Source organism: Pantherophis guttatus, chromosome 8 (genome assembly GCF_059756535.1).
Source record: "Pantherophis guttatus breed Tessera chromosome 8, ASM5975653v1, whole genome shotgun sequence".
Taxonomy (NCBI): domain Eukaryota; kingdom Metazoa; phylum Chordata; class Lepidosauria; order Squamata; family Colubridae; genus Pantherophis; species Pantherophis guttatus.
The window spans coordinates 13729933-13755113 of record NC_142070.1 but is presented as its reverse complement, the minus strand read 5'-3'; the positions used below and the strand labels follow the sequence as shown (position 1 = coordinate 13755113).

Sequence of the window (25181 nt, the reverse complement as noted above, 5' to 3'; positions counted from 1 at the left end):
TGGGTGGTTTAGGAGTGGGGAATTTGTGGTGGGTGGGAGTGTGTTTGGGGATTGTTATGTGTGTTGGACCTGGTCTTTGTGTGTTAAGTGAATTTCGTTGTATGGGTAAACTGTGTATACACGTACAATGACAATAAAGTTATTATTATTATTATTTCCTGGAATTTTTAACCAAAGCTCTCTGTTTTAGTCTAACTAGGCTAGGGAACTATGGATATTAGTAATAGAAGATCCTAATCATGACTTGGGTTGGTTTAAGTTTTTCCTCTGGTCCTGCTAGCCATTATTTCTTGATACACTGTAATAACTAATCCAGGAAAATTTTATCTTGCATGACCATAAGGGACTGACTATATGAAATAAAAATGTATATATTTGCACATATCTCTGAATCAGCCAAATAAATTCCACCCACGCTTCAGTTTTTGAGTCCAAAATGCTCATTCTAAAAGGAAAGGTCAATAAGAGAATTTATAAGCCTGAAAACAAATATAAATTAGAATTCCCCACAAATTTGGAAACTCAGAGAATTTGGGGATTAATCTTACACCAAGTCTACAGAGGTCTCTCATGCTTGGAAAGCCCATGGGACTCTTCCCTTAATGGCATTTCAGCTGGCTATGAAAAAAAATTTGTTTCATCTTGTCTCTTTTGTCTTGATATGACGTTTTTGGCTGCTGTAGTTCTAAGTCTTTGTTTTTCAACTTTCATTAGCTCCATTCTTCTATTTTGAATTTTATTGTCTGTTTCAAATGATCATAATCTGCCTTGGCAATTCCACAAGTTTACCCCAGTTATCTGAGCCTAGAGCTGAATTCAATTGTTTGGATATACAAAGAAAAACAACAACCACAGAATGATTCAATCGCCTTGAAAGAAGTTGGTCATCCCATCGCTATCCTTTCAGAATTCTCTTGCTCTCCCCACCCCCCCCCCTTTTTCCACCAGAAACCAATTTTATCAGTTGATTATGTCACTTGTTAATTGGCAAGATTTGTACGGTAGAACCTATAGCTAAGGGGCTACTTATAGAAATGATAACAAAGACTGTGCAGTGCTTTTGAACAGAAAAAGGGACTTCAGGACAGATGGGGGTACAAATATTACACTTGCCTGAAATTCCTTAAAGCAAGTTTGTCTTTTCCTGCAATTGTTAATAGCTGTGGAGGACAACCTTATCAAGAGGTAGCTGCTTTTGGAGTTCTCAATTTACAACTGGTCATTTAGTGACTGACCTACCTGAAAAAGGGAACTTACAACCTGGATCTGACGTTCTGATGGTCAGACATTTTGGGTGCTCAGTATCATATGACTGCAGCTTATGACAGGTTTGTCGAAAATTGGCACTTACTTCCAGTATTTGGCAAATTTGTGCCACAATGAACACTGGGTTCACTTAACAACCGCAGCATTCTCATTGATGACTGTGGCATTCTCACTTATGAATGCTGAATTCATTTAACGACCACCACCAAAAAATCATAAAAATCAGGCTACACTATGGTTATTTATTTTATTTTATTATCAAATTTATTAGCTGCCCATCTTACACTGGGTAACTCAAGGACAGGGGTGAAATGCTCCTGGTTCGGACCGCGATGGCGGCAGGTGGTTCGGAGAACTGGTAGCAAAAATCCCTGCGGCCCACCCCCCCATGCCCAGCTGAGTCGCACGATCATCAGAGGCCTTTTTTTTTTTTTACTTTTCAAAGCACTTTTTCTACAACCTCTTCTGATGAAAAAATGCTTTTAAAAGTTAAAAAAAAAAAGGCCTCTGATGATCGCGTGGCTCAGCTGGGATCATCAGAGGCTTTTCAAAGCATTTTTTTCTGCAACCTCTTGGCTGAAGAGGTGGTAAAAAAAATGCTTTGAAAAGTCTCTGACGATCCCAGCTGAGTTCCCTGATGGGCAGAGAGGCTTTTCAAAGCATTAGAAAAAATGCTTTGAAAAGTTTTTTTTAAAAAAAGCTGGCCACGCCCACCCAGGCACATTACCCACCCCTACCACCAAGCCACGCCCACAGAACTGGTAGTAACAAATGCTACCCTTGCTCAAGGACTATCTGAACAGGTAGGTGCTATGTTCCTGCACTATTTTTTCTAAGCTAAAGCTCTGCACAGTGCTATTAGTGGCTTATTTAAGCACTCTTGTACAGAAAAGCGTCTGGAAAAATCAAAATACTGAATAGAACAGAAAGAATTGCAGGTTGCTATATATGAATTGTTAACCTGGAAAAAAGTTTTATTTTGGGAAATACCTTTAATCGATCCATCCTTAGGTTGAGAAACGACTAGGGTCACATTTTCTGGAGCACGCTCAATAATTTCTAAAGCTGCAGGATGGCTGACCCCTTCCAAACTCACATTGTTTACTGAAATCAGACGATCTCCTACGTAGATGGATTAAATCAGAAATTAACAATCCAGAACAGATGTTTCTAAAATGTACTATCCTCTACTGATGTTTCCAAAGTTTACCATTCATTGCATTGTTCAAGGAAACTTTCTTCCAAGCATAAATGTTATTAAACCAGAGCAGCAAAATCTATCCATCTACTTTTTATGCCACCCATCTCCCCTATAAGGCAACTCTGGGTGACAGGTTATAAAACAAATAGAAAAATAATTAAAATATATTAAAACATTAAACCTATGCAGATTTTATCCTTCTGTCTTGATTTTAAAAGAAGAATCAAAGGGTGCAATCAATTCCCACCTGGTTTTAAAGATCCTTGCAAATCAGCTGGTCCTCCAGGGGTGACTGAATGGATAAAAATCCCAAGATCAAATTTTCCAGTCTTCTCCCCACCAGTTATCTCAAATCCTGTTAAAAATAACCTTTTGGTTAATCATAGCAATATTTTACAAACCAATTGTTTACTGATTTATTACTGGTGTTTTGTCAGGATATTTTTCTGGGTAAAACATTGCCCACAAATACCTTAAGACTAAAATGGATCACAGTTGAATTGTCCTAGCAGGGAATTCTCGTATGAGTGGCCAATGTTGATCTCTTAGTTGCCTCCCCCAATGTAGAATTCTTCAGTTACCCAGAGACTACATAGTCCACATTTGGGCCAAGAATTTTAGAAAGATGCATTCAAAGCACATTTGGAAGACACCACACTGGGGGAATGTCTAGACTGAAACATCTGGATTCTAATTTTATTGGCTCTGGATTGCTGGGTTTGTTACATATTAGCTCTTTGTACAACACAGAACTGTGGAAACTACTAACACCAAATATAACAACAACCACTATCAGGTGGTACCTAAGAATAATTTAGGACTTGTTTGGATAATGATTGAAAGAACAGAGGAAATTATCTGAGACATCACCTTTCTATGTAGTACTGGACTGTTCAAGTATTACTTATACCAGCTATTAGACATGTTTATTGAAGTTTTTGATCATTAAAGGCCAAACAGAAATTCCAATTGCAAAATACATTTGAGATTTTTGTGTTGGGTACAAGCCAATCATCACTGCTTTACTGTTGAAAACATGACACAAACAGCCACTCCTAATCCAGATTATTTTTAGAGCATAACTCTCAATATCCTTTATCAAAATTCAGATGCCTGAGATTATAGAAATTATAATTCACAACAGTAGGAAAGAGCTCTGATTGGGGAAAATCGGAATAACACAATTTTCAAATTTCTCAATGAAAAGAACAAAAATTGTAATTTGATGACTAGGCTACTGCAACATGCTCTTGAAGACGACTTGGAAGCTTTAGCTGTTACAAAATGTACAACTATATCTCTGCACTGGACTCAATCCTATTGCTCTGACTGTGTGATCGAAGCAAAAGTGAAGCCTGGGTGCACCATTTTTCCATATTAGGGCTGGACCTCTGAAATGGACCTCTCATGGGGGTGTTAATTAACTCCAACATTATTGGCCTTCTGGAAGCAGCTGAAGATGGACATTTTCTGGATGGTGTTTGGGTATTGATGTATTTTTTTGGGTCTGTAAAGATAAAGTAAAGGTTCCCCTTGCACATATGTGCTAATTGTTTCCAACTCTAGGGGGCAGTGCTTATCTCTGTTTCAAAGCCGAAGAGCCAGCGCTGTCCGAAGACGACTCCGTGGTCATGTGGCCAACATGACTAAACACCAAAGGCGCACGGAACGTTGTTACCTTCCAAAGGCGGTCCCTATTTTTCTACTTGCATTTTTTACGTGCTTTCGAACTGCTAGGTTGGCAGAAGCTGGGACAAATAACAGGAGCTCACCCCATTACACGGCACTAGGGATTAGAACCGCTGGACTGCCAACCTTTCAATCGACAAGCTCAGTGTCTTAGCCACCGCGTCCCCTTTTTTGGGTCTGTATGTAGAGTATTTTTTTATCATTTGGGATGTTATTGGTTTTTTAATGAGCTACCGAGACACTGTTTACGATGTGATGGGAAATACATCTGAATAAACAAAGAAACAAAATGCAGCTATTTGGGCAAACTGGATATTATGGATATTTCAATCTACTTTGAGTTTGCTTCGCTGATTGCTAGAATGCTCCCAGCCCAATTCATAAGTGCTTTTTAATTTGTACTAATTTTGAAGTAGTGTACTATAATTCTAATGATATTGTTACTGCATTTTTTATTTATCAAGATGATTTTGTCTCAGTTTCCTTGTGCACACCATCCAGAGTCAGTCAGATTGGGCAGATTACATACCTACTATACATAAACATCAACTTCTTTTGAAAGGAAAAAAAATATCTTTTGTCTCATCACAAGAATAAGTTTGTATTAATGACTCAAATCTCAGGGACAGTTCTGACAGTGAAAACCTCCTTTCAATACACTGTGTAATCCACTTGCTCTTTTGATTTCTGCATTTTTATGTAATTCTTAAAGTAACATCTACTTACCTAAGCCATATTTTTCATCTTTTTTCAAATTGATCAAGTTGATCTCCCTTTCTGGTAAAGACACTACCGGTATATTCTTCTCTGTTTGGAGACCATCTGCGGACCAAAGCAACAACACATTTTTTTAAAAAAAATAATGCCGAAATATGAGACAAATGTTATTTCTTAGCATGTAAGTCAATAGAAATCAAGCTTCATTTCATTATATTGTATAATTAAATCTGACTCTTCCAAAGATTCAAAAAGAATTCATGATAAGCCTGAACACTACACTTACATTTTTAGAATGGAGTTTTAGAAATTAAATATCTTCTTTCTACATGAAATATTAGGAAAGTAATGAACATTTAGGAAATTGAGTCATTCTTATCCAGGACACAGCATGCAAAATGAATGCAAGCTTGACTGCAATACATGGAAACTTAAAAACTTGAACACTCTTATTTTATATTTTTGTAGTGTTTCCCATTTTAGGGTTGGGAGCATGTCAAAAGAGGGACAATTCTGTTTTTTGCCTGCTTTTTTAACTGAATCAATGTAATTGTCACTGTACTACCCTGTTTCCCTCAAAATAAGACATCCCCTGATAATAAGCCCAATCAGGCTTTTGAGCGCATGGCAATAAGGCCAAGGGCTTATTTCAGGGTTCAAAAAAATATAAGACTGGGTCTTATTTTCAGGGAAACACGGTACTTATATGGGTAGGTGGGCAGAACTCACTCTTAGGACAACTCATTTCTCAGAGATGTCTAGAGCAAGAAAATGACAGAACATTTCATAACCTCATGATACCAACTCTGATCCTTATCAACAGTTCTTGGGTGCTAGGTTACAACTTCAGTACAAAAACAACAACACAACAACAACTAAGCAGTTTGTGTTATGGTGCCTGTTTTACAATTTGAACCCCTTGGCTTCCCTGCAGAAACCCAAGACACTTCTGAATGTTGTCATATTCAAGAGCACTCTTGATGGGTAGGAGAAGTCCCATTACCTTAAGAAATTATGGCATTTGGTACTAGGAACAAAGAATGATGGGGATTTTTTTTTTTGCATGTATGCAAAGCAGCAGGCTGCTCTTAAATAGCTAGAGGTACAATGTTAATCTTTAGTTAGAATGCTTTCCTCAAGATTTAGAACTGGTTTCATCAAGATCTAGAACTAAAGCTTTCTCCATGGTTTCTTCTATCTGGTGCAATAACTACCCATCTCAAACAAGTTTTTAGACACCTTTAAAATGTTTCATTTTGTCCTTCCGCAGCCATCAATTTTTCCTATCAACTGACTTTTTGTACATATATTCTGGATTTTATTTTGTTGTTGTTGTTGTTGGTTGTGAAGTCGTGTCCAACCCATCGCGACCTCATGGACAACATTCCTCCAGGCCTTCCTGTCCTCTACCATCCTCTGGAGTCCATTTAAGCTCATGCCGAATGCTTCAGTGACTCCATCCAGCCACCTCGTTCTCTATCGTCCCCTTTTTCTTTTGCCCTCAATCTTTCCCAGCATTAGGCTCTTCTCCAGTGAGTCCTTCCTTCTCATGGATTTTATTTTACTCCATGTTTATTCTGAAATATTATTTAAGATTTATTGAAGTACTTCAGGGTTCTCTGTAATTAACAGTGATACGGAAGGGTGTTTAATATCCCCTTCTATTTTTATATCTATGTCTATATCATCTTTTCATCTTTTACAACAGCCCTATGAGCAAACTGGAGACGTCATTCTTATTGTAGCAAAGAGAAGCTAAGGGAATAAACAATTCAGCTTATCTATGGAGCTAAAATATAAGACCACAAATATTGCCACTGTCATAAATTTGTCACTTTGTTGTCTTTTTTTTTTTTTTGGTAAGAAAGAGCTGTGATATTTATACTTTTAACGGTCTCTCATTGGTTACTTTTTCTTGAGGTGGGCAAAAGAATAAATTAACATTAGTTCAAAAAAAAAGAAGGAGCATAGGTAAAGGTTCCTTTTGCACATATATGCTAGTCATTCCGGACTCTAGGGGGCAGTGCTCATCTCCGTTTCAAACCCAAAGAGCCAGCGCTGTCCGAAGACGTCATGTGGCCGGAATGACTAAACGGCCAAAGGCGCATGGAACGCTGTTACCTTCCCACCAAAGGTGGTCCTTATTTTTCTATTTGCATTTTTTTACATGCTTTCGAACTGCTAGGTTGGCAGAAGCTGGGACAAGTAATGGGAGCTCACCCCATTATGCGGCACTAGGGATTCAAACCACTGAACTGCCGACCTTTCGATCGACAAGCTCAGCGTCTTAGCCACTGAGTCACTGCGACCCCTATGATGATGATGAGCTGTGATACTTTTATTTATACTTTTAACCGTCTCTCATTGGTTACTTTTTCTTGAGGTGGGCAAAAGAATAAATTAACATTGGTTCAAAAAAATAATAATGAGCATACAAAGCATTAAATAATATTAGCATTCTCCCGAATAGCTCAGAATAAATTCACAACGTACAGTATGTCAGATATTAATAGCCATCTAGAAACTCATTTAAGATTCTCAATTGTACAGTACCATTGGACTCAAGGAAACAATGCTGACCTATTACAAAGGCTTGGCCTGCATCTTCTGCGGATGAAGAGTCAAATTCATTTTTCTTTCTTTCTAGACTGGCATTTAAACCTGCATGGGAATGTGAACTAAAAAAATGGTTGAAGAAACAGGGGAGGGAGAAAAAAAAACCAGTGAGGAAAATAGAAAGCAGAAGAGGACAAAGGAAAATGTAATAAAACAAAGATACAAGATAAGATATGGTACACAAAACAGAAAACTGGCATAAAAATGCATACCTCACACCAAAGAACATGCTGGCAGAGATCTGTGAAATGTGGATAAGTTCATTTTATGTGCGTGGAAGTAAAGCACATGGAAAAAATAATACGAAAGGCAGTCACACACAAAAAAAGTTTTTAGTATGGTGGAATGAAAATGAATTCTGCAATGTATATGAATGCAGTTCTTGCTTTCCCACAGTGGCTCCTGTTTCTACATTTCAGCCACAAATGGGTGGTTTTATACTGCTGCAGAAGTGCTTAACGTCTTACTTACGACTAAAAAATGAATCTAAAAAGGAAACTTTCTTAGCCTTTGGCCTAACAATACCAGCTGCTTAATACAGACTCCTGCTTTTATACCTATAAAAGAAGTATTTAATATCTGCAGTTAATTGTCCTTCCTAAAAAAAAGTATCTATATTAATTTCTCATTAAAACACAATATATTCAAATACTACTGCTTCCACAAGGAGAGGCTCCTCAAAAATGTTTACCATGGTTCCATTGCTAGTACAGATTGTCCTCGATTTACAACAGTTCATTTAGTGACCATTCAAAGTTACACTGAAAAAAGTGACTGTTCACACTTACAACTGTTGCAGCAAGCTGATGGTCAAGTCATCAAAATTCAGATGCTTGGCAACTGATTCATTTTTATGACGGTTGCAGTGTCCCGGGGTCATGTGGTCCCTCTTTGTGACCTTCTGACAAGCAAAGTCAATGGGGAAGCCAGATTCCCGTAACATGTTATTAATTTAACAACCGCAATGATTGATTTTACAACTGTGGCAAGAAAGGACATAAAATGGGGCAAAATTCACTTAACAACTGTCTCACTTAGCAACAGAAATTTTGGCCTCAATTGTGGTCGTAAGTCGAGGACTACCTGTATTTTACAAGGAAATTCTTCTCACATATCATTTATTTCCCCCAGATATTCCCTTGGAATCGATTCAATTCAGTTTGATTTATTGCGGTCGAAGACCAGTGTAGATCGGGGTGGGCAAATATGGCCCCTTTATGACCTGTGGACATCAACTCCCAGAATTCCTGAGCCAGCTTGGCTGTCTCAGGAATTCTGGAAGTTGAAGTCCACAGGTTGTAAAAGGGCCACAGTTGCCCACCCCTGGTGTAGATAATAGACAAATGAAATTTAGGACAGAGTTAAAATACATTTGTAAAAGAATATATCATATTAATTCCATGTTGACTCAGCCTTCCATCGTACTGAGGTGGGTAAAATGAGGACCCAGATTGTTGTGGGCAATGGGCTGACTCTGTAAACCGCTTAGAGAAGGCTGTAAAACACTGTGGAGCTCTATATAAGTCTAAATGCTATTGCTATTATAGCCTATATTTAATCAAATTCTTAAATTATATCACAACTACTAATTTATATTAAGCAAAGGAGTCTAAAATCACACCAAAGTAAAAATAATGCTTGAAATTCTACCACAAAGCTCAAAACTATGCATACTACATCTAGGAGCAGCCATCTTTATATCCTCTGCAGAATGGACTTTTTCAGCAACTACCGTGAAGACGGCCATGTTAAAATCCATCCCTAAGAAACATTCTTACTTGTTGAGTTTTGCTCCTCCAACCACTGATTCGGGATCAGATTTTGGCGCGGCTTGAAAGATCTTCTCCATCAATTCCTCCATTTTGCGTGATGAGGAATTCCCAGGGGTGACAAAATTTTTCCGAAGGGGGCTGACCAACACCTGACTCTGGGTCAAGTCATGGAAAGATTTGCTCATAATTTTGGGCCTTTCCTCCCACGACGTCTTCTCGTTTTTGTCTCGGGAATAGCCTTGGGCAGGCTGGAAAAGGGACAATTCCGAATAGGAGAGTCTCTTGAGAATCTCCGCTTGTACTGTCGACGGCCGGACGGCAAGCCTGTTTAACGTGCTGCTGGCCAGGCTGTTGGTACTGATGGCACGTCCCATGTTAAATCCTTTCACGGAGTCTGGATGGAGGCTGAGACTCCGAAGGGAAGCTCTTTCTGCAAGGAGATTTATTTTTTATTTTATTTTATTTCCAATTTATATACCGCCCTTCTCCCTAAGGACTCAGGGCGGTGTACAGCCAGAATTAAGAACATGAAATACAAATATTAAAAAACAATTAAAATATATATAAATTTGGCCCCAAAATTAAAAATCACAAACCAATTAAAACATTTAAAAATTTCTTTTTAAGCCAGCCCGGCTTGCTGGAAAAAGTGGGTTTTAAGGGCATGGCGGAAGGCGCTGAGATGGAATTGGTTTTTGCATGCCGTAGATAAAACAAATGAAGTATCTGTCAAATCAGAAGAGATCTAGATAGCAACCAAAACCCAGCCCTTCACAGATCTTCAATGCTTGTCCACAACACACTAAACAACAATACATGCAAAAGAGAAAGAGAGAGAGAGAGAGAGAGCTCTGCTAATAATATACACCATATTTTAGTATAATATTATACTAAATTTATAATATTACTGTTCTGACCTAGGCTTCCTGAGTCATTAAAACACATGAGTAGTCCCAAAAACCTCTTTTATTACAACAGCTGTGAATTCTGTTCATTCACAGATGAGTCGCAATTAGTTGTAAAGAGTCCTTTGGGATAATCACCTTCCTTTATCTCCCTTGACACGCTGCCAAAGACCTAACTGGCAAAGCCACAGGGAGTCCAGAATCAAACAGAGCTTCAGACTTTAAGATGAACCGAATGAACAAACGTTGCTTCCTGCAAAGGCCCACGTGCCTTTGCTCCTCTTTTAAGTCTTATGGGAGGGGCCAATCATCTCCCAGCCCTACTCCTGAGTCATCCCTTTTGTTTTAGCTGAGTCGTCCCTTTTGTTTTAGCTGAGTCGTCCCTTTTATTTTACCTTCTGGCAGCTCTGCACATGCACTGGGAACAGGCTCCCCCTGTTCCTCTGTCTTGCTGAGGTCCAACTCTGGAGGCTCCGGAGGCAGCACATACCTCCCAGATGGCCCTTTCTCTGCTTCCGACGCAGAGCCCTCATCCGAGCTTTCCCCAGCCTCCAGAACTGACCCATGGTCCTCCCCAGCCTCCTCACTGTCCGACTCTGCTGCCATCTTAACAACTGCAGTGATTCACTTAACAAATGTGGCAAGAAAGGTCGTAAAATGGGACAAAACTCACTTAACGATTATCTCACGTAGCAACAGAAATTTTGGACTCAATTGTGGTCGTACCTGTATACACGTAATAAACAAATAAGATACTAAATATATACTTTGAAAAGCATGCTTAGAACTGTAAAGACTAGCTACTAATTTCGTTCTTGGCAAATCTATATACTACTAAACTCTGGTTCCCGTATACCTTTAGTGGTGAAGTGGGCAACTATTTTTAAACCAAGGTACTTCAAATGTACCTTATTTAAAGTATGTGTCCAAACTCTGGGACCCATGATTCTCATAGAATTGAAATTTGGCAATTTTTAACGACACATTTTATGACGTAAACATAATCATAAAATAGTTTGTGATGTAATACAAAATGAAATAATACAAAATATCCTGTGCTAGTGTTTGACTGGGCTATTTTCAAGGCAAATACATCTCTGAATGTTTCCCAACTTTTCCTGTGAATGCAGTACATTAGAGGTTCTGTCACCGTTGAAAGCATTGTGGAATATTATTTTAAATAAAAAGAATAACTCGAATGAAAATACCATGCATTTTAGTATCTTTCTTAAATCCTTTGACAGCTTATAAAGTGAAAGGCTATCATTTTTCAGGTTCCAGAAACGATGATGGGAAGCGTCACAAAAATGGCTTGCCAATGCTGCTAAAGTAACAACTGTTAATCAAAAGATTTCACAAATCTGATATATTTTCAGCAATCTAACTCCTGCAACTCCTGCCTCAAATTGGGCTGAACAACGGTCTGCGTTGAAAAACACATTAATACAGTTTATGGCACAGTACATTTTAGAGTAAGCAGTACTTGGCTAAAGCCAAAATTCCAGAGCCGACACATAGGATCAAGTTGCAAGGCTCTTTAAAGGCTCATATTTATAACTTCTCTCTTTTATCTAGCTGGAACATGTCTGATTTTTTAAAAAGGCCTTCTAGTAACACTTAATCTTCAGCTAATGTTTACAAGTTTTCGACACTATTTCAAAAATGATTCTCTGCTTTCTAATCTCACTGCCCAGCGCTATACCACAATTCTTCTAATAAAAAGCTACATTAAAAATAAACCATCATCGCCTCCTCGAAGCTGCTTGTTCATGTCCATATCAAGTCAGTCAGTGGTGGGCTTCAAATTTTTTTACTATCGGTTCTGTAGGCGTGGCTTGGTGGGCGTGGCAGGGGAAGGATACTGTAAAATCTCCATTCCCTCCCCAATCCAGGGGAAGGTTACTGCAAAATCCCCATTTCCTCCCCATCAGCTGGGACTTGGGAGGCAGAGAATAGATGGGGGTGGGGGCCAGTCAGAATTTTTACTACCGGTAATTGCAGGCAGCTGGTCTTAATAAGCTTAATAACAGGGTGCCTTAAACCCCTGTACTACCAAGGCTCTTCCTGAAATCTATTCATCTAGATAGGAGATAGAGAAGGGCCAAAGGAGGAATCAGTAATGAGAAATTGTCCTCAGCTGGCACTGCAATAGAGCCAGCAACACCTATAACCGTGATGGTGAACCTATGGCACGCGTGCCAGAGGTGGCACACAGGGCAGTTGTGGATTTCAAAATTTTTTACTACCAGTTCTGTGGGTGTGGCTTGGTGGGTGTGGCAGGGGAAGGATACTGTAAAATCTCCATTCCCTCCCCAATCCAGGGGAAGGTTACTGCAAAATCCCCATTTCCTCCCCATCAGCTGGGACTTGGGAGGCAGAGAATAGATGGGGGTGGGGGCCAGTCAGAATTTTTACTACCGGTTCTCCGAATTACTCAAAATTTCCGCTATTGATTCTCCAGAACTGGTCAGAACCTGCTGAAACCCACCTCTGATGTCCGTGGTGGTGCAGTGAGAGCTGTGGTGGTGCAGTGGTTAGAATGCAGTATTGCAAACTAACTATTGCCAGGAGTTCAATCTAGACCAGGCTCAAGGTTGACTCAGCCTTCCATCCTTCCAAGGTTAGTAAAATGAGGACCCAGATTGTTGGGGGCAATAGGCTGACTCTGTAAACCGCTTAGACTATGTCATGTGTGTCAAACTCGATTTCCTTGAGGGCTACATAAGGATTGTGTTTGACCTTGGAGGGATGGGGGCGGGGCATGGGGTGTGGTCGGTATGTGTGTGACCATGGTGGGTGTGGCATGGGACTCGTGTTGGTGGCACCTGTGGTGGCCAAGTGCTAAGGCAGGACTTCCCTGAGACCCTCACTCACTCTCATTGTAATCTCCCTTCCTTCCTTCCTTCCTTCCTTCCTTCCTTCCTTCCTTCCTTCCTTCCTTCCTTCCTTCCTTCCTTCCTTCCTTCCTTTCTTCCTTCCTTCCTTCCTTCCTTCCTACTCTACTCTACTCTACTCTACTCTACTCTACTCTACTCTACTCTAATGTATATGTACTCTACCAATATGTGCCAACAGTTAGTGATGGGTGAACACCAAGAGTTATCTATATCGAGGTCACTGAATACTGATATTTTTCAGGTACAAAATGTCACATGTTAGTTGGGTTCTAGATTCAGATAAAAGCAGGTTTGATCCAGCAGCTACTGAGTCATTACTTCACCTGGTCTTCGGGGACTAGAGCTACTTTCCCAATAGATACTATCCAGAAATGTTGGGCTTCAGCTCCCGTAATCTTTTAACAACCATGCCAGACATTGCTATGTCAAGCAATTTTGGTTTCGCAAGTGTCTACCTCCCAGAAATATGCCGTGCATATTTTAAGAATAAGTCTTACAACTCAAATGAGAACCGAGAAGATGCCTTGTATGATTCAAGTCTCACATTCGCTGCCTAGCATTTCCTGATAGCACAGTGGGGAAAGATCCTAGCCTGAGGCTCTGCAAAGCTGCTGACAGTTGATTGACAATATTGGATTAGATGTAGCAACAGTTTGACTGTAGGCAGTTTGATTTAGGCAAGGTTTGTTTTACAGTGGTTGTTCTCAAGTTCAGCAGGTCTAGTCTGGTTAATGGTTAGACCACCTAGAGAGTCCATGGATGTCACTTCGTATTATTCAGTGAGGAAGGGGGGGAAAAATGCAATATATGTTCAGAAACAGATCACTATTTCAGCATGTTGTTAATCTGAAGATGAAAGGGAAATAGCACTCAATTTAATCTCTTTTCATCTAATTTAAATCACTTCACCCTTTGAACATGTGAATAAGTGAGGGGATTCAGGGAACTCTTATTTGGGGTAAATGATTATATCAACAAAACTTAGAACTACTTTAGGTGATATATTTCTTTCAATAAATTTCTAATAGGAGTGAACAAAGTAAAATACCGATCTGTATTATAAGTATTTGTTTTGGAAATATTTGTTTTTGAATCATGAACCTATGAAATCTTCTTTTGTCTTGTTGAATTAATTTTCTCAAGTAAACTGTATGTTGTTTGATCTACCACGGATAATAGACAAAATGCTATTAGATATATAATTCAACAGAAAATACTGTTCTGTATAGATAGCCTTCGACTTACAACAGTTCGTTTAATGACTGTTCAAGATTACAACGGCACTGACAAAAGTGACTTATGACCATTTTTCACACTTACGACCGCTGCAGCATCCCCATGGTCGCATGATCAAAATTCAGCTGCTTAGCAACTGATTCATATTTATGATGGTCAAGTAATCACCTTCTGACGAGCAAAGTCAACGGGGAAGCCAGATTGACTTAACAACCGTTGCCAACTTAGCAACCGCAGCGATTCACTTAACAAAGGTGGCAGGAAAGGTCGCAAAATAGGTTAAAACTCCCGTAACAACTGTCTCGCTTAGCAACAGAAATTTGGGGCTCCATTGTGGCTGCTAAGCCAAGGAGCCTGAGTGGCGTAGGAGGCTAATGCCTCCTACTAAGGCAGCATTTAACATCCAGCTGCCTGCAATTACTGCGAGTTCAATTTTCACCAGGCTCAAGGTCGACTCAGCCTTCCATCCTTTCTAAGGTGGGTAAATTGAGGACCCGGTTTGTGGGGGCAATAAGCTGACTTTGTATAAAATATACAAAAGTATGAAGGCTATTGCTTAACGCATTGTAAGCCGCCCTGAGTCTCCGGAGAAGGGCAGCATACAAACATAAATAAATAAAATAAATAAATAAAATAAATAAGGACTGCCTGGATTTCTTTCTTCCGATAAAAATGTACGGCTCGAGAGGATATAGTCCTTGACTTACAGCCGTAATGGAGCCTGTCCATTACAGTCTCAACACTTGACAGTTGTCCCAAGTGATTTCCTCACTTAATGACTTTAATTCCTGCTCCTCCTATTGTGGTTGTTAAGCAATCACATGGGTTGTTAAATGGAGCAGAGGGCAGAGGCCTTCTGAGGCCTAACGCTTCCTGCCCCACTTGGAACCTTCAATCAGAATTCCTTAGGTAGGTCAGGGGTGTCAAACTGGATTTCTTTGAGGGGCGGATCAGCATTATAGTTGTCCTCTGCGGGCTGGGCCGGGGGTGGGTGGGAGATGGGACAGATGACAGATGGGACAGACGCCTCCTGCAGCACTCTGCTGGCCAAAATGGGGCCCAGGGGCCCAGCATGCGCCCTCCCTGTGCCCAGCCCTGTTTTCAGTCTGGATGGCCTCCTGCAGCACCCTGCCGGTCGGTACGCTCTCACAGAGAAGGACTCCTCTGGGTGCCGTCGGCCAAACAATGTCGGCTGGCAGCCCCCAGGGGGAGAGCCTTCTCTGTGGGGGCACCTACTATTTGGAACGAGTTCCCCCTGGATATACGGAGGATCCTGGATCTACGCACCTTCCGCCGCGCTCTCAAGACCTTTTTATTTCACCAGGCTGGTCTGGCCTAACCTCTCCCATTCTCTTTTTAATGTAAAATTTAATGTAAATTTTAATTTGTTCTTAACCTGGGGTTTTAAGTTTGTCTTGGGCTAAATTGATTTAATTCGATTTTACTTCTGCTCTTAAATTTTTGTATTCTATGTGTTTTATCTTGTGCCTGTTCACCGCCCTGAGTCCTTCGGGAGTAGAGCGGTATACAAATTAAATAAAATGAAAATGAAAAAAAAAAAGGGGGGGTACGTGCCCCGTTTTTCCTAGCTGAGGCACCGTGGGCTGGTCCTTTGCTATTTCCAGGCCAGATCTAAATACCCTGTGGGCTGGATCCGGCCCGTGGGCCTTGAGTTTGACATCCCTGCCTTAGGTTAAATCTCTGTAATTATGTCCAGGAAAACTGCAGTCGTAACAGGTACACCGCTGCTGTTTCTTACCGATTTCCTGAGCATCCTGGTTGCTTTGCCTGGCTTTCATCTGGAGTTGGAATTTGTGCTGAGCAGAGCAGAGCTGTAACAAGTATTGGCAGGTCTTGGTTGTATCTGTCTGGAACGTGTGCTTTATACCATCAAATGTGTTCTGCAGCGTTATCTTTCTTTTCTGCAATATGACAAATACGGAATAAAATGGGGAAAAGAACCCGATTTCCAACTTGGGGAAGATACACTGTTCAAATGGAAGAAATTGCTTTGCAGAGACAAAGCAATCAAGCTTGAGCATGTATTGAGAATACCGATTACACAAAAACCGGAGGTATGAAATTCTTTGCGTACACTCATGCCTAGGGAATTAAATGTTTTGCTCAATGTGTAAAAAATACGTATCTTGGATGTTTTGAAAATGTTTAAGTAGTCGTCCTGGGCTAAAACAAAGCTGTTTGGAGTACAAAAACGTATCAATTTCCAGATTTGAACAAATCGAATGTGATCACCTCCCTACGGAAGAGACCACACTACGAAAGCCCAACCATTCAATCCATCACACACCTATGTCAGCATTGTCAAGGATGTTGCTAGGCAACAGATAATCATCTTCACTTTACCATTCAGAACAAGGTACAAACACTTGCAATTACATAGCATAGTTCTGTACAGAGTAGGTTTAGGAATAGTAGATATTTTTTGATACGGATTTATCCATATAGGCAGTCCTCCACTTATAACCACTTGTTTAGTGACGGCTTGAAGTTGCAATGACATTGTAAAGCAGGACTTATGACTGGTCCTCATGCTTAGGACCATTGCTGCATCCCCATGGCCATGTGATCAAAATTTGGGCGCTTCGGAACCAGAATGTATTGATGATGATTGAAACATCCTGGGCTCACATGACTGCCATTTGTATTCTTCCCAGCCAGTTTCCAACTAGCAAAGTCAATGGACGAAGCTGGGTTTGTTTATGACCGCTTGTTTTACTTAACAACTGCAGTGATTCACTTAACAACTGTAGCAAAATAGTCATAAGATCGGGTGTGATTCACTTAACAATTGTATGTATACTGCATGTATACTGCACGAGTCAAAAAGAGGGCTGTGAAAATATTTACAGACCCCTCGCATCCTGGACATAAATTGTTTCAACTCCTACTCTCAAAACGACACCATAGAGCACTGCACACCAGAACAACTAGGCACAAGAAGAGTTTTTTCCCGAACACCATCACTCTGAGAAACAAATAATCCCCTCAACACTGTCAAACTATTCACTAAAGCTGCATTATTATTACTATTAGTCTTCTCATTGTTCCTATCACCCATCTCCTCCCACTTATGACTGCATGACTGTAACTTTGTTGCTTGTATCCTTATGATTTATATTGATATTGTTTCCTAGTATGATTTGATTGCTTATTTGTACCCTATGACTATCATTAAGTGCTGTACCTTATGATTCTTGACGAGTGTATCTTGCCTTTTTATGTACACTGAGAGCATATGCACCAAAGACAAATTCCTTGTGTGTCCAATCACACTTGGCCAATAAAGAGTTCTACTGACTGGCTTCACAGAAGAAATTCTGGTCATAATTGTGGTCATAATTCAAGGATTACATGTACAAACAATTATATATAATGTTACTGTGTTTCCCCAAAAATAAGAACCTGTCTTATATTTTTTGAACCTTATAGCCTTATTGCCATGCGCTCAAAAGCCCAATTGGGCTTATTATCAGGGGATGTCTTATTTTGGGGGAAATAGGGTACTTAAGTGAAATCTACATGAAATTTCTTATTTAACCTATAGATGTACAATTCAAATTCCAAGGAACCTTAAAGAACTGTTTTTATATTAGTTACCTGAAGCTGTAAATCAAGGAAAACATAAGAACTATTCTATTTAAATCTTTGCCCACCAGACTTATTAAAAAATATACTAAACCATGTTTCCAGAGATCACGTCTCTGCTTTAAGGTATGTTTGATATTAGTTCAATTCTGTTTTATAGATTCAAGAAAAACCGAAGTTCTTAAAGTGCACTACTGCAACATTTTGTTGAATTTCTCACTGTATGCAGAAATGTAGTATATTAAGAAGGCCAATGTATAAATCTGGGATGAGCAATGAATTTTTGACGTTAGAAAATCGAGATATCTACATTCCCAAATGGGACAATCTTAGAAGGAACACATGATGTGCTTTCTCCATTACTGACTTGAGAGTGTTAGATGGGACCATATTCTGTCCAAATAGCTAGCAGCCCAGGCAGAATTTCTCCTCTCCTGAAAATGGGCTGCTTCATCACAGTTTGAATCATCTGGTTTTTATTACTAACATATTTACTGCCCACTATGGAGCATCTTGTATCATCCTGGTTCTTTGTTATTTTTGGCACACCATTGTTTCAATACCGTAGGTAACTCAGCTGGAGTAGGGAGAAAGAGAAGAAAGGCATTTAACGATCCAGTCTGCAATTCTACACAAAAAACTTGACCAACATACACTGAAGGAAATTTTCTTTGTTTCTCTCCACGGGAAACGAAGGACAGGCATTCGGGTACCATTGTGAACTTCAAAAATAAGAACTCCTTTGGAGCAAACTCCTAGCAGAATTCCAGTCTGAGATTTTTTCTCCGGCAGCACACGATGAAAATGTACACCATAATCGGTCAGTCTTTGGCAAATCTACCAAATAGGAGAGAAGAAGTCAAAGAGAAGGAGAGAAAGAAATCCATGATACGTATTTTGAGGATACCGTGAGATCAAAATGATTTTTCAGATTGGTTTTACAGTACAGTGCACTAGTTCTGCTCCAATCACAGGTTGCCTTTGAAGCTTACATTACAACGAAGTGGGTTACACATTTTATTTCTTAATTCCTAGATTCGATGAACAAGAATGTGCAACCTTTTCATGACTTGAGAGCCAGATTTAAATATTTGGTAGCAAGGTGACAGCAGCTGTGTGCAGGGCAATAGGCAAATTGTGTAGGACCTTTTTTTACAATTGGGCCGGTTTAAGGATTTTGTGTTATCACTTGGATTTATTTATTCCTTGCTATTTTCTTTTAGATCAGGGGTATCAAACTTGATTTCATTGAGGGCCACATCAGGGTTTTGACTTTGGAGGGCCAGGATGGGTGTGGCCAGGGTGGGCATGGCCAGCTGGACGTCACTCCTGTCGGGGGCGCCTGTGGTGGTCCAAGTGCTCTGCCAGCAAAAACAAGTTCCCGAGCTCCGTTTTTGGCTGCCACGTCCTCCTGCAACCCTCTGCCGGTGAAAATGGAGCTCGGGAGGGCCCTCCTGAGCTCCGTTTTCACCGGCAGAGGGTTGCAGGAGGCCGTGGCAGCCGAAAACAGAGCTCGGGAGCCTGTTTTCACTGGCAAAAGCACCACGGGACGGTCCTTTGCTATTTCGAGGGTGGCCCTGTGGGCCAGATCTAAGTACCCCACGGGCTGGATCCGGCCCCCGGGCCTTGAGTCTGACACCCCTGTTTTAGATAGTCTTGAACTTATTTTAGGTATACAATAAAACCTTGGTAGATTTGCAACAAAATAATGGGAAAGTATCCTGTTTCAACTTTTAATAATTCTGATCAGAGGAAATTCTGAGGACCAGAAGATGTTCTAGCATCTAGCACATATATGCGAGGGGAACCTTTACCTTAACAGCTTTCCTGAAAGAGGTAAGATCCAGTTGGCTTCCCCCAACCCCGTTTCATTAGGCTAGGAAAACCTTTCATGAAAACACAGACAATTTCTAACCTTTAGAAATTCTATTTCAGCTTCGTTTTCAGAAGCACCTGCATAGGTGTTATGCAGCTTTGGCAATTCTTCTTTCACATTAGGTAGCTCCAGATTCTCTATCACTCTTGCTGGCAAATAGTGTTCTGTTCTGAAGTAGGATAAGCCATGTACCTGCAAAGAGAAGCACCGGAGTAACACTGTAAGCCATAGTCCTGATCCCAGCTAGCTGTAACTGGATGCTGTGCCAGTTCAATAATGGTTGAGTAGCATAATCACAGGTGATGCAGAATATGAGACAGCTTCCTTGGTGTTCTCCACACCGCTGCCAACACCTTCCTGTCAATCATTTGTCCCAGAATTGTATCCAAGATCTTCTGTTCAAGCAGGAGGTTGGACTAGAAGACCTCCAAGGTCTCTTCCAGCCTTGTTATTCTATGTTCTATGTTCAATCATCACTCCTAGATAATGATTATAACATTAAATAAGTTCCAGATATCAAAAAGTGATCAGATCTTTCTGAAAATGGCAAGCATGGGCTTTTTAAGAACTTATTTTACACACTGACTGCAGGGAAGTTAAAAATGCTCAACAGAATGCACAATTTATTGTTTGAATATGTAAATAAATAGATGCTGGTATGCTACAATGAATAAATAAGTCTTCTACTAATAGACCATTATGTGCAATGTTTATTCTACATTTAAGCAGCATGGCTGATGTCTTTCTTCAACTGTTCACATCTGTTAATAGTTAGTTTATAGTTTTAGTTTATTTGATTTGTATACCGCCCTACTCCCGAAGGACTCAGGGCAGTGAACAGCCAACAATAAAATACATAAATACACAAAATTTAAAAACCCAATAAAATCAAATTAAATTATTTGGCCCAGACAAATTAAAATACCCCAATAATTTAAAAACAGATTAAAATTTACATATTTAAAAAGGGAAGAGATTAGGCCAAGCCCGCTTGATGGAATAAAAAGGTCTTCACAGCACGGCGGAAAGAGCGCAGATCCGGGATCCTCCGTATCTCCGGGGGGAGCTCATTCCAGATGGTAGGTGCCCCCACAGAGAAGGCTCTCCCCCTAGGGGCCGCCAGTCGACACTGTTTGGCTGACGGCACCCGGAGGAGTCCCTCTCTATGAGAGCGTACTGGCCGGTGGGAGGCTATTGGCAAAACTTCCTGAGTGTACTTTACTGGAGCTATTATAGAAATCATTTTTCTTCTGACATGTTTTTGTATTCATCCCTTTTGCACAAAATTTAATTCACCCCTACAAACCTGATGACAGAATCAGGATGCTTGTGGCCTTTGGAAAGGCTTTTCTCTAGTCCAGGGGTCGGCAACCTTAAACACTTGAAGAGCCACAAAGGTCCTAACCAGAAGCCCTCATTCAATTCTGGAGCTGACTGGAAGTCCGGTTCCCCCATCATAGTCTCCTCCTAGCACAGCGTCCTTTTTCCTCTGCTGACCAGAAGTCTGGTTCCCCCACCATAGAGTCTCCTCCTAGCCCAGCATTCTTTTTCCTCTACCTGTCCTAACTGAAAGCCCTATCAATTGTGGAGCCGATCAGCAACAGGGAGCTGCAGCAGAGGGATGAAAGAGCCACATGCAGCTCCAGAGCCGCAGGTTCTGACCCCTGCTCTAGTCAGTAAATTAGCAAGTCGAATTACAGATGTAACTAAACAGAGATTGCAGACAAAATGCTTATCAATAGGTAGGATGCTTTGAACGATCATCAAGGCAGTTATGAATCTTTCATGTTCGCTCCAATTTCCTTTGTATATCATTGTGTTAGTTATAATTAAATCAAGCAGGAAAATAAAAGCATGTCTACTTGAGTATCAGGATGATGGCAAGAACAAATATTTAATTTAGCTTTAGAAATTTAGAAATCATGTTCTGGGCAGGCCAGAATCCACATGCTTGACTATATAGATCAGGGCAGTGGTGAAATCCAAATTTTTTTACTACCGGTTCTGTGGGCGTGGCTTGGTGGGTGTGGTGTGGCTTGGTGGGCATGGCTTGGTGGGTGTGGCAGAGGAAGGATACTGCAAAATCTCCATTCCCACCCCACTCTGGGGCCAGCCAGAGGTGGTATTTGACAGTTCTCCAAACTGCTCAAAATTTCTGCTACCGGTTCTCCAGAACCTGTCAGAACCTGCTGGATTTCACCCCTGGATCAGGAGTGTCAAACTTGCAGCCCGCCAGGCTGGATGCGTCACGTGCTGGCCACGCCCATCCCTGTTTTAGTGATGGGGGAAAAAGTCGTGATACATCAAGTGACAATGTGACGCCGTGAGTTTGACACCCCTGATATAGATCATCACTTAAAGCATAACTTGTACAGGTAAGAAACTCATATTTTCAGAGTGGATAAATTCAAAGTAACTATCCTCAAAAGAGGAAGAAGGCTAAATCTCTGAATGAGCAGCTGTACTTATGCCTTTTATTCACAAAACTGCTCACACTTTACTCTGTTTCTACCTCAGGTGTGTCCAAAATTGGACCTTTCATTCATTTGAAAGAGATCGTTTGTGGAATTTCTGTACAAATTGGCATTGCATACAAAAGACAACATTTTGAGGGATCTTTGGTGCTCTCTGAACTTGCTTGTTTTCTTGCAGACACTTCATTACCCTAACTAGGTAAGATCATCAGTGTGTCATGTTACCTAGTTAGGGTAATGAAATCTGAAAGAAAACAAGCAAGCTCAGAGAGCACCAAGAACCCCTCATTTCAACCCTGAGCTACAAATGTTCTCCTTTATTGAGAAAACATTTTTTTAAATTATTAGTATAAAGTTAGGTTAGGAGTGTCAAGCTTCATTGCCTGCCCTGAGGCCAGATGCTCCAAATCTGAAGAAATTACAATGATATTATGAGAGTTTTTGCAACTGTGACATGATGATGGTGTCAAGCCCGACATATTGCTTGACAATACAGGCATGGGGAGGAATGGTGGAGGATGTGGAACGACCTGAAATATGAGGAAAAGCAACTGTTCACAGCGGTGATGGTAGCGGCACAGGGGATAGGTGGATGATTGCGGGACCGGGGTGTGTCGGAAATAGAAACCGGGGGGGGGGGATGGCTACTACACCGGTATGACGGATCTTCCGTGGACATTCGTGGGATGGATATGTAACGGAGGCATGGAAACAGACCTCCGCGGTGCTGACGATGTCAATGAAGGCTTAGATGCTGACGAAAGGGAGGAGTGCTGGCCAAGGACGCGCTCCCCAGCTGACAAACTTTCACCCAGCTAACGAGGATAACGAGGGCGGGGCAGAGTGAAATAATAAAAGGCGCTACGAGGCGAACGCTCGTAGCGCCAACTTTGAAACGTTGGGAGCTCAGTGTTTTCCCGCAGCTAACAACAGCATTAAACCAACATCACCAAACCAGTTGGATGTGTCCTGTTGTGTTTTCTTGCTGCTTCCGTTTTGTTCGGGAGAAGGAGCTGAGAGATGGTTTTAATAGTTATCACTTTATATGGACCAGAAACTTAAACTTTATGTTACCAGCTTCCGGAATGAATATCAAAAAAGTGACTGAAATCAGAAGTTTGAGAAATAGTTGCCTCATTATTAGTTAAATTAGTGCATTAATGTTTAGTTAATATTTTTGTTTGACATAAACAGGAAGCCTCTCAGTCCTTTTACCATTACATTTGTTCCATAAAACTGGATTACTTTGGCTCCCTATAATTGGGAGAAGATATTGATCTGAGTTGTATGGCTACAAACCAATTCAATTTGGAAAACCTTTGAATTCTTCTCTTCTGCTTTCCAACTGCACATCTACTGAACCTTGACATTTATGTAGCAGCCAAACCAACTGAGATGCATTAAACTATAAAATAAGCATAAAATTGAGAGGTTGCCAACAAGTGAAAAAAACCCCTCTCCTTACTTCATCTTGGTAATCTCCATATTCTGCCTGGAGGGCCAAGGAGGCCAGCAATAAGGCTGTTTCATCATCACAGTGTATCTTCTCTTCTAGAAGATCTTTCCTTAACTGCAGGTAGTACTGATGATACGTCAAGGTGTGCCTGGAGCAAATCAAAAGAGGTGAGAGAAAGAAAGAAACAGGTCATGGGATGTGGAAAATAATGACTTTACGCAGATTAGCTCAAGGCGACGATTCTCTTTTATACAATGGCCCGTTTGTATGACATGGTTAACTGGATAGTGGGGGAACAGGGTGAATGCATTATATCATGGGTGTCAAACTTGTGGCGTCACGCTGCCATCACGTGACGTTTCGTGACATTTTTCCCCCTTGGTGGAGTTGGGGTGGGTGTGGCCTGCGTGTGACACATCCGGCCCGTGGGCTGCCAGTTTGACACTCCTCCATTATATGAATGGGGTTCTTTTGCTAGGATTTTAAATGTTAATTGATTTTAGTTTTCATTTTATATCTTAGCCTTTATATTATAGTTTTACATTTGGTTAGATACTGTAGTGCACGGTTGAGCAGAAACCCGAGTTATAAATTGAACGAATGAACGAACGGACGAATGAATCAATCAATCAAGGTCTTGGAACAGGTATTTCCCAGCACTGCAGGATGCATGTGCTGGAAGTTCAACAATTCCTGGTTTCCATGATGCCACTTTGAAAAACTCTGAACAACCTTTGTTTCATAATCACGTTCTCCAAGAGAGATTAGTCTGGCTAGACCAGGTGTCAGCAACCTGTGGCTCCGGAGCTGCATGCGGCTCTTTGGGCCCTCTGCTGTGGCTCCCTGTTGGGTGATCCCACCACTGGCTGGCCCCACCCCTCGCCCTCCCCTCCCAGTCACTCCTCTCCTGGCCTGAGAAGGTAAGGGCAATGGCAGGGGATGGAGAAGCGGCCAGGGCAGAGACAGAGAGGTAGAGAGAGAGGGGGGAGAGAGAGGGAGGGAGGGAGGGGGACAGAGAGAGATGTCAAAAGGTTTTTGTGGGTCTCGGTGTTTTTTAACAACCGGTTCTCTGCCCCAATGATCAGCTGGGTAGGCGTAGCTGGGGGGGATATCATGTGACTGGTGGAAGTGAGTGACATTGAGTTGGCCACGCCCACCCAGGTTTTGTGGCGCCCAGTGTTTTCTTTTCTGTGGGAAATGGGTCTAAATGGCTCTTTGAGTGTTTAAGGTTGCAGACCTCTGGGCTAGACACTCCACATCAGAACGGGGGTTTTGGTAGATGGTTCAAATGCAATAGCAATAAACAACATGAAATTACATTGGGCTGGCAGAGGAATATTTAGTTATTCCAACACTACGTTTGCTCTATTGCCTGTATGTAATTCATGCACATCATCATCATCTTCTTTTAATGACCCCATAAACCCTTGTGGTCAACTGAATAGAGCTGAGTGTTTACTGGCCGGATGC

General features: G+C 41.0%; 1 protein-coding gene across 8 annotated transcripts in view; it reads right to left on the bottom strand.

Moving 5' to 3' along the window:
* PTPN13 (protein tyrosine phosphatase non-receptor type 13) overlaps positions 1–25181 on the bottom strand; it is a 171734-nt gene that overhangs the window by 48548 nt on the left and 98005 nt on the right. For all 8 annotated transcript variants that reach the window (XM_034440431.3, XM_087875106.1, XM_087875107.1 and 5 more), the window contains exons 14-22: positions 23721–23859; positions 19821–19973; positions 18560–18742; positions 16059–16221; positions 9268–9691; positions 7454–7551; positions 4883–4978; positions 2715–2822; positions 2257–2388 (exon numbers count right to left, since the gene is read on the bottom strand). In XM_034440431.3, the coding sequence (XP_034296322.2) occupies positions 2257–2388; positions 2715–2822; positions 4883–4978; positions 7454–7551; positions 9268–9691; positions 16059–16221; positions 18560–18742; positions 19821–19973; positions 23721–23859 (1496 nt within the window). The remainder of the gene's footprint in view (positions 1–2256; positions 2389–2714; positions 2823–4882; positions 4979–7453; positions 7552–9267; positions 9692–16058; positions 16222–18559; positions 18743–19820; positions 19974–23720; positions 23860–25181) is intronic.